At 49.2% G+C, this 13,315-nt stretch overlaps 1 protein-coding gene across 1 annotated transcript in view; it reads right to left on the reverse strand.

Moving 5' to 3' along the window:
* LOC129705571 (anoctamin-5-like) overlaps positions 1-11,200 on the reverse strand; it is a 40,190-nt gene extending 28,990 nt beyond the window's left edge. Inside the window, exons 1-5 of the mRNA XM_055649171.1 lie at positions 11,066-11,200; positions 8,136-8,270; positions 7,022-7,124; positions 4,568-4,628; positions 2,077-2,228 (exon numbers count right to left, since the gene is read on the reverse strand). Of these exons, the coding sequence (XP_055505146.1) occupies positions 2,077-2,228; positions 4,568-4,628; positions 7,022-7,124; positions 8,136-8,212 (393 nt within the window). The 5' untranslated portion in view covers positions 8,213-8,270; positions 11,066-11,200. The remainder of the gene's footprint in view (positions 1-2,076; positions 2,229-4,567; positions 4,629-7,021; positions 7,125-8,135; positions 8,271-11,065) is intronic.
* Between the last annotated feature and the right edge of the window lie 2,115 nt (positions 11,201-13,315).

The raw sequence follows: 13,315 nt of genomic DNA on the forward strand, positions 1-13,315 counted from the left end.
CGGGAACATGTTTCCTGCCTCTAGCGTGTCCAAACCCTTAATAATCTTATGCGTTTCAATAAGATGCCCTCTCATCCTTCTAAACTCATCCTCCTATCCATGCACTTGTCCAAATCTTTTTCTAATGATTGTGATTTATAATATTAAATAAAATAATAAACTCCGTAAAAATGGTCAAAGTTAATAATTAACGCCATTTCAAGTAAGTGTTTGTGGTTCTGGAGTTCAAGTGATTTTCAAATATTTAGTCTAGAAGGAAAATAGGTTTTGAATGATTTTAAAGTTGGAAATGTTCAAATATTTTGACAGACTTGACAGTCAGTGAGGCTGAGGGGGGAGGGGGGGGGGGGATGTTGGTGCCCTTCATGTGTCGACTCTTTGTATACCCATGGATCTCTGTGGAACGGTGGAGCAGTGGTGGAGTTGCTGCCTTACGGACCAGAGTTTGATCCTGACTACGGGCTCATTGTTCTATATCTCTCTACCTTGTTCTACATAGGGGCTGGGACGCAAGTCAGTGAGAGGATGGCGGCCCACATCTATCACGTGTACACGTGGATCCCGCCCACTCGAGGACGCCTCGTTCCCGGCTCATTGACAAAACCGATCCCGACTGTGAATCCCAGACACAGATGGTGCGCGGCCGTGCCGGCTGGCTTTGCGCAGGTCGCGGTACAGCCAGAGCTCGGCGCTGCTCCGCCATTGCGGCTGCCAGCGCAGGCGCCCTTGCGTCACCACGGCCTCGGGCCCGGGAGGTACCGGAGATGATGGAAGTCGGCGGGAATTATGGAAAAAAAAAGCCGCCTGCGAGACGGATTATTTCGGGTTACGGGCCGCATTTGGCCCGGGGGCCACAGGTTGCCGACACCTGCACTGCATCATCGTCTATACGTCTCGTTTCCCAGTCTGAGGAAGGGTCTCGACCCGAAACATCTCTGGAGAGAAGGAATGGGTGATGTTTCAGGTCGAGACCCTTCTTTCGACTATATATATAATAATAATCTTATTTATATAGCACATTTTCAGTCAACTTGCATTGACCCCAAAGTGCTTCACATAATTACATTACATTTACACACAGGCAAAGGTGGGTGAAGTGTCTTGCCCCAAGGACACAACGACAGTATGCACTCCAAGCGGGATTCGAACCGGCTACCTTCCGGTCGCCAGCCGAACACTTAGCCCATTGCGCCATCTGTCGTCCCAGATGTCGCAATGGGCACATATACACACATGTAAAAACAAACCACAATAGTGCAAAATGACAGAACCCACACTGTATGAATTTCCCTGCTACACGCATCTACGCATACACACGCATGTGAACTCGTGCATAAATGTTCATGTGTTCCCAGCAATGGAGGGGTGCATAAAGGGCCTGTCCCACATACGTGTCCTTGGCACGCAAATTACACGACCTCGTGGTCGCGTACGGGCATCTTATGGCCGCGCGGGGCCGGTCCCACTGAGATGCGCGGAGAGGTATGTAATTGTGCGCGACATCGCACGGGGCTCCGACATTTTTGTAGCGAACAAAATCTTCGCACGCCAACGGTCTGTCGCGGAACTGACGGCCAAAGAGGGACAGCCCCAAGACCTTCAACAGCAGCAGAAGCAGGCAAGCGATCGGCGAGCTCGGCCTGGGGCTCACGGCCGTTGCGGTCCGGGTCCGCCCCCACTTCTACTCCCAGAGCGGGGCCAAGAAAATTGAAGATAGACGCAAAATGCAGGAGTAACTCAGCGGGATTGGCAGCATCTCTGGAGAGAAGCAATGGGTGACGTTTCGGGTCAAGACCTTTCATTTCATACTGAAGATGAGTCTCGACATGAAACGTCACCCATTGCTTCTCTCCAGAGACGCTGCCGGTCCCGCGGAGTTACTCCAGCTTTGTGTCCATCTTCAAATGACGTCACGTGCTCCAGACGGCTGTGCGTACGCATGAAATCGCGCCCGACCTTTGCGGGACCGTCACGGCTCAACGCGACCACAGGGTCGCGTAATTTGCGTGCCAAGGATACGTAAGTGGGACAGGCCCTTTAGTGAACTACAATGGAGAGCAGAGGTTTAATCCACACCTGAGTGACAGGGTTTTTCTTGTGGTGACTACACTTTGCCTCATATTCAGGGCGGATCTGGAGCTGCTGCTGCTCCTCTTCAAAGTCCACCAAGTCCCACTCGTACTCCAGCTTGGCTTGTCGCCGCTTCCACAGCTCCAGAAACAGAGTCACTGTCCAGAACACAGAGACAAGAGACATTGTCATTTAACGCAAATTGGAGGAACAGCATCTCATATTTCGCTTGGTCAGCTTACAGCAAAGATCGTATAGCGGAGCAAGATAGACCACTCCTGCTAAATGCAATGGGGCTGACGTGTAGTACGCAACGGAGCGGAACGTGGGCCTTTTTATCATCCATTTCCGTAACCCGACCCGACCCGACTCACAGTGTAATCAACATTGCGGGGGAACAGTTTGTGTTAATAAATTAAAATTCTGAAAATGAGGAGAAGATTTTCCCAAAGAACTTTTATTTTTACGAGGATGTTTCCGTAACCGGCTCCTGTCTCCGCACTCGTGTCCTACGGGGTCTTTGGTGCGGAGACGGAAGCCGGTTACGGAAATGGGGACGAAAATTACTCATGGATCTGCCCATGACCGTACTACGTCTTTTTCGTCGAGTGGACCATCTTGCTCGCTGTAGGTTGACAACCCAGTGGTATGAATATTGATTTCTCACCTCAGGTAGCCCCGGTATTCCCTCTCTCTCCATCCCTCCCCCACCCAAGTCGCACCAGCTTCTCGTTATCACCCAACAAACAGCCAACAAAGACCCTTTTCCTGTATCATCGTTACTGTTTTGCATATCTTTCATTCATTGTTCTTTATCTCTCTAGATCACCATCTATATCTCTAGTTTCCCTTATCCCTAACCAGTCTGAAGAAGGGTCTCGACCCGAAACGTCACCCATTCCCCCTCTCCAGATATGCTGCCTGCCCCGCTGAGTTACTCCAGCTTTGTGTCTATCTTGGGTTTAATTATTCTGTTCAACTGCTCCTGAATCTGGAGGTGTGCGTTTTCACACTTCTGTACCTTTTGCCCGATGGGAGAGGGGAGAAGAGGGAGTGGACGGGGTGCGACTGGTCCTTGGTGATGCTGCTGGCCTTACCGAGGCAGCATGAGATCTGTAAAGGGAATCGATGGAAGGGAGGTTGGGTCTGTGTGACGGTCACACAACCCATGTCCAGTTCTCAACCTTCTTCACATCTTAAATTTTGAAACTCAGATATCCTTAGGTTTGTTAATTATTGTCATGTGTGCAGTGAAAAGCTTTGCATGTTATCCAAATAATGAGGGGTGATCTTATAGAGACGTACAAAATCATGAGAGGAATAGATCGGATAGATGCACAGACTCTCTTGCCCAGAGTAGGGTGAATAGAGGACCAGAGGACAGAGGTTTAAGGTGAAGGGGGAAAGATTTAGAAGGAATCTGGGGGGTGACGTTTTTGCACAAAGGTGTTGGAATGACCAGGGTGGGACTTAATTGATTATGTCGGCTGCTCTCTAAGGCAGAGTGAGGCGTAGATGAAGTCAATGGTGGGAAGTCTAGTCTGTGTGATGGACTGTGCTACATCTACAAATCTCTCCGTAAGAAATGACACAGTCTCACCACTCACAGTCTTAGAATAAACGGGGAGGCCATTTAAGACTGAGGTGAGAAAAAAAAAATTCACCCAGAGAGTTGTGAATTTGTGGAATTCCCTGCCACAGAGGGCAGTGGAGGCCAAATCACTGGATGGATTTAAGAGAGAGTTAGATAGAGCTCTAGCGGCAAGTGGAGTCAAGGGATATGGGGAGAAGGCAGGCACGGGTTATTGCTTGGGGACGATCAGCCATGATCACAATGAATGGCGGTGCTGGCTCGAAGGGCTGAATGGCCTCCTCTTGCACCTATTTTCTATGTTTCTATGTGTCTATGTTTCTAAATTATTTCTGTAAGAAATTCAAAAAGAGTCAAAATGTTGTTGCTCTCTAAGGATGTGATTGGGCTAATATCAATTAACTGAAAAGAATAGTTAATTTCCTATCATTCTCCTACCTTCCGGTAAGCGCTACCACAGCATGCGGAGCAAAACCACCAGATTCAAAAACAGCTTTTTACCTCAGGTCATCAGACTACTCAACACACTTAAGAAAATTCCATGAACAGTACCCAAACAAAGACAACAAACTGTGAAAATAACTTTGGCTCAAGGTCTCCAGTACGAAATTTGCACTTTTTCTATATTGCACCTTTCATTGTTGCACCCTGTTTAAAATACCTCAACGTTTTTGCTACATTTTGGCACACTGTGAATATTTTAATATTTTAAATAATGTATGTCTATTGTCTATTTTCATTGGTATGTTGTCTGTCTGTGTTTTTAATATTACTTGCACATTTGGAGTATGGGGAAATGTAATTTCAATCCTATGTGTAACTACTGTTGCATAATTGAATTGACAATAAAGTTACTTTATGACTTTGACTTTGATTATTATTTCCAGTCCAAGCGGACTTACTTACCCCAGATACCCATAAAAACTGCGAAGAACAAGGTAGCTGCGTTGTCAAACAAGTGAGAATTCTGTGAACAGAAAAGAGAATGCATTAAATAACCAACATACCAATCTTTCAGAGTCAGGTTTGGAGGGATAGGGACCAAACGCAGGCAGGTGGGACTAGTGTAGCTGGGACATGTTGGCCGGTGTGGGCAAGTTGGGCCGAAGGGCCTGTTTCCACACTGTATCACTCTATGATCCTGTGCAGTATAATCTTGAATGAATTGCATTTATTGTTTCGTTTTTCAGTTCAGCGCGGAAACAGGCCCTTCGGCCCATCGAGTCCGCGCCCACCAGCAATCCCCGCACACTAATACTATCCTACACACACTAGGGACAATTTACATTTGCACCAAGCCGTTTAACCTACACACCTGTACGTCTTTGGAGTGTGGGAGGAAACGGAAGATCTCGGAGAAAACCCACGCAGGTCACGGGGAGAACGTACAAACTCCGTACAGACAGCACCCGTAGTCGGGATCGAACCCGGGTCTCTGGCGCTGTAAATGCTGTAAGGCAGTAACTCTACCGCTGCGCCACTGTATTTATCATTCCTGTATTTCTAATGTTAACTCTGTAAGCTTCAAGTGAACAAAGAATTTTGTTGCACCTTGGGATATAAAGCAATAAACTAAACTGACTGAGATTGCATGTGGAGGAAGGAACTGCAGATGCTGGTTTACCCCGGAGATAAATACAAAACGCTGGAGTAACTCAGCGGGACAGGCAGCGTCTCTGGATATCAGGAATGGGTGATGTCTCGGGTCGACACCCTTCTTCAGACTGAGAGTCAGCGGAGAGGGAGACACAGAGATAAGGAAGGGCAAGGTGTGAAAACGAGACATCAAAGGAGACGAGGATCATTGTTAGCTCGGAAAAGGTGACAACAAGGCATACAAAGATACAATTTAATCAATGGGACAGTCAGACTGGTCAGAGAACTAGGAAGGGGAAGGGATGGAGAGAGGGGGAAAGCAAGGGTTACTTGAAGTTAGAGAAGTCAATGTTCATACCGCTAGGGTGTAAGCTGCCCAAGCGAAATATGAGGTGCTGTTCCTCCAATTTGCGCTGGGCCTCACTCTGACAGTGGAGGAGGCCCAGGACAGGGAGGTCAGTGTGGGAATGGGAGGTGGAGTTAAAGTGTTGATCAACCGGGAGATCTTTCAATTTTAGGCAGACTGAGCAAAATAATCAGCGAGCCTGCGCTTGGTCTCACCGATCTTAAACTGATCTGAATTACGATAGGCGTGGATCAGTTTCATACAATTGGAAAGTTTTTCACTGAGAGCCTTTTAAAATAGGTTATCTTTAAACTTTAATAAAGTCCTCTGTCTTAATTAAGCATGAACATACCAGTATGCTATTTCTAATTCGATCTATCCCTGCATCACTGAAACATAATAAATGCTCTTTCTGCATGAAATTACTTCCTCAGGTGTGAAATGTTGTAACTACAGATGGACAAGAGATAATTACAAAGAGCATTAACTATTGCTGGCAATGCTAAAGAATATCTACACAGTATCATGGTACAACCTCTGCTGCTGTCTCGATATGTATCCACTAGCACACCGAGTCCACACAGAACAGTAATACCCACACATTAACACTATCCTACAGACACTAGGGACAATTTACATTAATGCCAAGCCAATTAGCCCACAAACCTGTACGTCTTTGAGTGTGGGAGGAAACCGAAGATCTCGGAGAAAACCCACGCAGGTCACGGGGAGAGCGTACAAACTGCGTACAGACAGCACCCGTAGTCAGGATCGAACCCGCGTCTCCTGCGCTGCAAGCGCTGTAAAGGGTCTGTCACACTGTATGAGCTAATTCAAGAGCTCTCCCGAGTTTAAAAAAAATTTAACTCGTGGTAAGCACAGAGAAATTACGTAGCGGGTACGTCGGAGCTCGGGGCGTCCCTTAGCGGCTCGTAACGCTAACGGCAGGTACTCGGGAAACGCGGTAACTCGCGAAGGATTTTTTCAGCAGTGTGAAAAATGTCCACGAGAGCCCCAAGTACCTACGAGCGGCTATTACCGTAATTCTCCGAGCTTCTCAGGGGAAACTATTGAATTAGCTCGTACAGTGGGACACCCTCTTAAGGCAACAACTTAACCTCTATGCAGCCGGTATTATAGTCTCTTCTGAAATTAAGCTGTTACTCTTCCAGTGGGGAAAATGTGGAGAGCCAATGCCCTCAGCTTCGAACACGAGGAAAGGCCTGACTTGGGCCCAATACTTCACCATGCTGTAATTCTGCTCCTGTCACTTATGAACATGGATTTCATTAAAAAAAAGCAGCTGGTCGCTACATATTTTAGAAACCAATTAAGAACGTAACGCTCTGGAATGATTCTTCCTCTGAGCGGGCGGGCCAAGTCTGACGTTGTCCAGCAGGATGTTTACATCTACACACCTTGGTTGACTGACAGGTTATGTTCAATCTCCAGAAGTCACAGCCGTCACAGAGTGGACACATAATTATCTTGCCTCCGATCTCCGCATCACAGATTTCATCACTGGGGATAAAACAGAGAACAACTCGTCAGTTAAACACTTGCCTTGCGTTTAATAATTTCACATTCTATAATGACTGTCGGCGGATCAATTTCCCTCGTGGGATAAATAAAGTTCTATCGTATTGTGGCGCAGCGGTAGAGTTGTCGCCGCACAGCGCCAGAGACCCGGGTTCGATCCCGACGACGGGTGCTGTCTATAGGGAGTTTGCACGATCTCCCCGTGACCTGCGTGGGTTTTCTCCGAGATATTGTGGGCCATGGAGACTGTTCTGGTGTTGTACTGTTCCATATTCTACGTTCAATGGGAGAGGCACAAAGTTTAAAGGTGATTCGCGGGGCAAGTTTTTCGTTTTACACAGCGAACGTGCCCACCAGGGCCGTCTTAACGCATGGGCACGCTGGGCAGTTGCCCGGGGTCCTACGAGCATAGGGGCCCCATGCTAATCTATGTATTGTAGAATGTTATTGTAGAACATGAAAACGGAGAAGAACATCACATGTGCATCGCGGCATATTTGATTTGGCATAAAGAAACTGGAAGTATCGGGGCCCCAGCGCACTGCATTCCCCGGGGGCTTATAATGCTGTTAATCCCGGATATCAGTCTGAAGAAGGGTCTCGACTCCAAACGTTGCCTTTTCTCCATAGATGCTGCCTCACCCGCTGAGTTTCTCCAGCATTTTTTGTCGACTTTCGATTTTTGCAGCATCTGCAGTTCCTTCTTAAGCAGATACATTAATAGTGCTTAAGAGCATTTTGGATAGGCACATGGATATACAGGGAATGAAGGGATATGGTGCATGTTCAAGCAAATGAGAGAAGTTTAACTTGGCATCATTGCTTCGTACAGGTGTCAGAGGTTATGGGGAGTAGGTGGTTAGGAGGGAGAGATAGATCAGCCATGATTGAATGGCGGAGAGACTTGCCGAGCCGAATGGCCTAATTTTACTCCCACTTCTTGTGATGATTGCCGGTACAGACATTGTGTTCCTGTGTTCCCCAGTAGCTTACCTCCACACATTTCCATCCTTGGTTATGCAGCCGTACAAAAAGCAGAGGAAGCCAACTGCACCAGCGATTCCCAACATTTCCGTGTAGAATCCGAGCCACGCAAAATATATTCCAATCTTCTCCCCGTAATATTTTCTGGAAGAAAGAAAACAGGAAGTGGTAGGAGCAAAATTAGGCCCATCAAATCAACTCCGCCATTCAATCGCAGCTGATCTATCTCTCCCTCCTAACCCCATTCTCCTGCCTTCTCCCCATAACCCCTGACACACGTACTAATCAAGAATCTATCTATCCCTGCCTTAAAAATATCCACTGACTTGTCCTCCACAGCCCTCCGTAACAATGAATTCCACGGATTCACCACCCTCTGACTAAAGAAATTCCTCCTCATCTCCTTCCTAAAAGAACGTTCTTTAATTCTGAGGCTACGACCTCTAGTCCTAGACTCTCCCATTAGTGGACACATCCTCTCCACATCCACTCTACTAAGCCACTCACTATTCGGCAGGTTTCAATGAAGTCCTCTCAGTGTATATTCCCAGCGAGTACAGGCCCAGTGCCGGCAAACGCTCATCATAGGTTAACCCACTCATTCGTGTAAACCTCCTCTGGACCCTCTCCAGAGCCGGCACATCCTTCCGCAGATATACGGTGCCCAAAATTGTTCACAATACTCCAAATGCGGCCTGACCAGCGCCTTATAGAGCCTCAGCTTTGTACTCTAGCCCTCTTGAAATAAAAGCTAGCATTGCGTTTGATTTTTGTACTACCATTTTAACTTGCAAATTCATTTTTCGGGAATCCTGCACCAGAACTCCATTCGCAAAATAGTCGATGCCTTTATTCTGACTAAAACACGGATAGATGACGTTTCAGGTCGAGACCCTTCTTCAGGCTGAGAGTCAGGGAAGAGGGAAATATAGAATGGTAGAGAAGTCAATGTTTGTACCGCTGGGGTGTAAACTGCCCAAGCGAAATATGAGGTGCTGCTCCTCCAATTTGCGCTGGGCCTCACTCTGACAGTGGAGGAGGCCCAGGACAGAGAGGTCAGTGTGGGAATGGGAGGGGGAGCTGGGAGATCAGGTAGGCAGGCGTCGGAGGTGGAGCCTCGTGGTTTGACGGGGCCCGGGGTCGGCACCACGGAGGCGTCTGGAGGGGACCCAGCGGCGTTAGCGGAGAGGACGGTGTGGCGGTCGACGATGGCGCGATCGACGGACAAGGACGGACCGCGTGGGAGTGAGGACGCTGCCGCTGAGGGAAGGGACGATGGAGGATCCGGCGTGGGGGGGAGAATAACAACAGGGGACGTTTCGGGTCCAGACCCATCTTCAGACTGAAGAAGAGTCTCGACCCGAAACATCATCCATTCCTTCTCTCCGGAGATGCTGCCGGTCCCGCTGACTTACTCCTGCATTTTGTGTCTGTCTTCAAATGACGTCACGCGCTCCAGACGGCTGTGTGGACGCATGAAGACACGCGCGATCTTCAAGCGATTATCACGCGTCAGTCACTACTGGCCTGTCACGTAAATTACACCCATGTGGGACAGGCCCTTAACACTTTCTGGAGGGTAACCAAGATTCAATTAATTCAGCTCCTACAGTAATTTGAGATTTGTAAACTGTCCACACACGTTCCCTTTGTCCTGCTTGTCTCTCCACATTTGACCTCCATTTGACACCGTTACCATTCTAATGCCTGCTCCGTGAGGTTTGTAATTTGAGTCGTGTTTGTGGTACACATTTCTGCAGCCGATTTGTAACCTGTCGCAAAGTAAAAGAGAGAGCTGATGGATGGAGGGGTTTTCTACAGAATCTGCAGTCTCTCCGGCCCCTGGAGCTCTAACAAGCGTCATCTTAAAACCGTTTTCACACCTTGACCTTCTATATCTCCATGTCTCCCCTCTCCCCTGACTCTCAGTCTGAAGAAGGATTTCGACCCGAAACGTCGCCTATTTCCTTCGCTCCATAGAGGCTGCCTCACCCGCTGAGTTTCTCCAGCATTTTTGTCTACCTTTGAAAACCATCTAATGAGATAAAGTGAAACTTGGGCGTCACGGTGGCGCAGCAGTAGAGTTGCTGCCTCACAGCGCCAGAGACCCGGGTTCGATCCTGACTACGGGTGCTGTCTATACGGAGTTAGTATGTTCTCCCCGTGACCCGCATGGGTTTTCTCCGGGTACTCCGGCTTCCTCCCACACTCCAAAGACGTGCAGGTTTGTAGGTTAATAGGCTTCTGCAAATTGATCCTACTGTGCAGGATAGTGCTAATGTACGGGGTGATCGCTGGCCGGTACAGACTCGGTGGGCCGAAGGGCCCGTTTCCACGTTGTATCATAATGGTATGGTTCTATATTTGTCACCGAGGTACAGTTAAATTAATTTTTGTATGTTCCGTACGTATCAGCATACATAAGCACTTAGACAATAGACAATAGGTGCAGGAGTAGGCCATTCGGCCCTTCGAGCCAGCACCGCCATTCAATGTGATCTTGGCTGATCATCCCCAATCAGTACCCCGTTCCTGCCTTCCCCCCATATCCCTTGACTCCGTTATTTTTAAGAGCCCGATCCAGCTCTCTCTTGAAAGCATCCAGAGAACCGGCCTCCACCGCCCTCTGAGGCAGAGAATTCCACAGACTCACAACTCTCTGTGAGAAAAAGTGTTTCCTCGTCTCCGTTCTAAATGGCTTACCCCTTATTCTTAAACTGTGGCCCCTGGTTCTGGACTCCCCCAACATCGGGAACATGTTTCCTGCCTCTAGCCTGTCCAAGCCCCTAACAATCTTGTATTCTAGCGTGTCCAAGCCATTAGCAATCTTTTATGTTTCACTTAGATACCTATTAGATAAGCGTCTAAACTCAAGTCTAAAGACGAGCTTGCTCACCTCAGTTTGAAGCCAGTTCAATACAATCTCTCCAAAGACTTACCTGATGAGGTTAAGAGGCTGCTCCTTGTAGAATTGTCCAAAACGAGCCCATCGCTTGTATAATATGTATCGTTCATTATCACTCTTTGAGTCATGGGACTTCTTCCAGTATCTACACTATAGAAACACACACACAATGAACAGACAGCAGTAATAATGGAAAAATAAAAATGTTGGAGACTCGGGTAGCAGCTGTGAAACATAGAAACATAGACAATAGGTGCAGGAGTAGGCCATTCGGCCCTTCGAGCCTGCACCGCCATTCAATATGATCACGGCTGATCATCCAACTCAGTATCCCGTACCTGCCTTCTCTCCATACCCCCTAATCCCCTTAGCCACAAGGGCCACATCTAACTCTCTCTTAAATATAGCCAATGAACTGGCCTCGACTACCCTCTGCGGCAGAGAGTTCCAGTGAAAAGAGAGGGCCTTTCAAACTTGACACATTTTTTCGGCCACTGCCGGCGTCATATCAGTTTCTCCAAAAGATTTTGACAAAGAAATGTTGCGACACTTGAAAAAGCACCGCGCGTTAATACATCATCGCGCCGCGCATGTTTCGGTGACCTGATACGCGAGTCAATGATGCCGGCAGTCGCCGAAAAAATCGCCAAGTGGGACAGGCCCTTTAGCGTTTTAGGTTGAAGACCCAACGTCCTAACGAGACTGTTGCCGGGACTAGAGGGAGAGGTTGAGCAGGCTGGGACTCTATTCACCCCGAGCGCAGGAGGATGAGGGGTGATCTTATTGAGGTGTATAAGGTCATGAGAGGAATCGATCAGGTAGATGCACAGAGTCTCTTGCCCAGAGTAGGGGAATCGAGGACCAGAGGGCATAGGTTTGAGGTGAAGGGGGAAATATTTAATTGAAGTCTCAAGGGTAACTTTTTCCCACAGAGGGTGGTGGGAGTGCGGAACGAGCTGGCAGAGGGTGTAGTTGAGGCAGGGACTATCCCAACGTTTAAGAAACAATTAGACAGGTACATGGATAGGACTGGTTTAGTGATATGGGCCAGACACAGGCAGGTTGGACCAGTGTCGATGGCCGTTGTGGGCAAGTTGGGCTGAAGGGCCAGTTTCCATGCAGTATCACTATGACTCCATGACTCTATATTGTACTGCCTTGCTACCATTAAATGGAAGAGGAACATCTCCATGTACATAAGGCTTGGATTATCCTGGAAGTGAATATTGACCATGGACCTTCACTGTGGACTACAGCAGATGGCCAGCAACCTACAAGTAGATCACCTAGAATTCCTTTCACTCTCTGCGGAAGGATTTGTTATCCAGAAGTCCACGGTGGTGGAGCTGTTGCTTCTCAGTGCCAGAGACCCGGGTTTGACGTTGCTGTCTGTGTGGAGTTTGCACGTTGCCGCTGTGATCGCGCAGGTTTCCTCCCACAGCCCAAACATGTGCGGGTTTGCAGGTTAGTTGGCCTCTGTAAAATGTGTAGGGAGGGGATGCGAAGGCGCGGTGGCGCAGCGGTAGAGTCGCTGCCTCACGGCGCCGGTTCGATCCCGACTACGGGTGCTGCCTGTACGGAGTTTGCACGTTCTCCCCGTGACCTGCGTGGGTTTTCTCCTGGGGTTCCGGTCTCCTCCCACACTCTAGAGACGTACAGGTTTGTAGGCTAATTGGCTTCGGTAAAATTGTAAATTGTTCCTAGTGTGTGTAGGGCAGTGTTAGTGTGCGGGGATCGCTGGTCGGTACAGACTCGTTGGGCTGAAGGGCCTGTTTCCTCGCTGTCTCTCTAAACTAAACTACATCCAATTATCGCATCCACTCTCTACACAATGGGGACAATTTACAAAGGGCCAATGGGGTTGGGGAGAATGGGGTTGGGAGGGAGAGATAGATCAGCCATGATTGGATGGCGTAGTAGACTTGATGGGCCGAATGGCCTAATTCTGCTCCTATCACTTATCACTTATCACGTATCGGGGGGGGGGGGGGGGGGGGTGGGGCGGGGGGGGGGGGGGGGGGGGGGGGGGTGGGGGGGGGGGGGGGGGGGGGGGGGGGGGGGGGGGGGGGGGGGGGGGGGGGGGGGGGGGGGGGGGGGGGGGGGGGGGGGGGGGTGCAAACTCCGGGGGGGGGGGGGGGGGGGGGGGGGGGGGGGGGGGGGGGGGGGGGGAGGGGGGGGGGGGGGGGGGGGGGGGGGACAGCACCCCAGAGGTCAGGATCGTACCCCGGGTCTCTGGCGTACGAGATGGCAGCGAGGGGGGGGGGGGGGGGGGGGGGGGAGAGGA

The sequence above is a fragment of the Leucoraja erinacea genome, chromosome 18 (genome assembly GCF_028641065.1).
Source record: "Leucoraja erinacea ecotype New England chromosome 18, Leri_hhj_1, whole genome shotgun sequence".
Taxonomy (NCBI): domain Eukaryota; kingdom Metazoa; phylum Chordata; class Chondrichthyes; order Rajiformes; family Rajidae; genus Leucoraja; species Leucoraja erinaceus.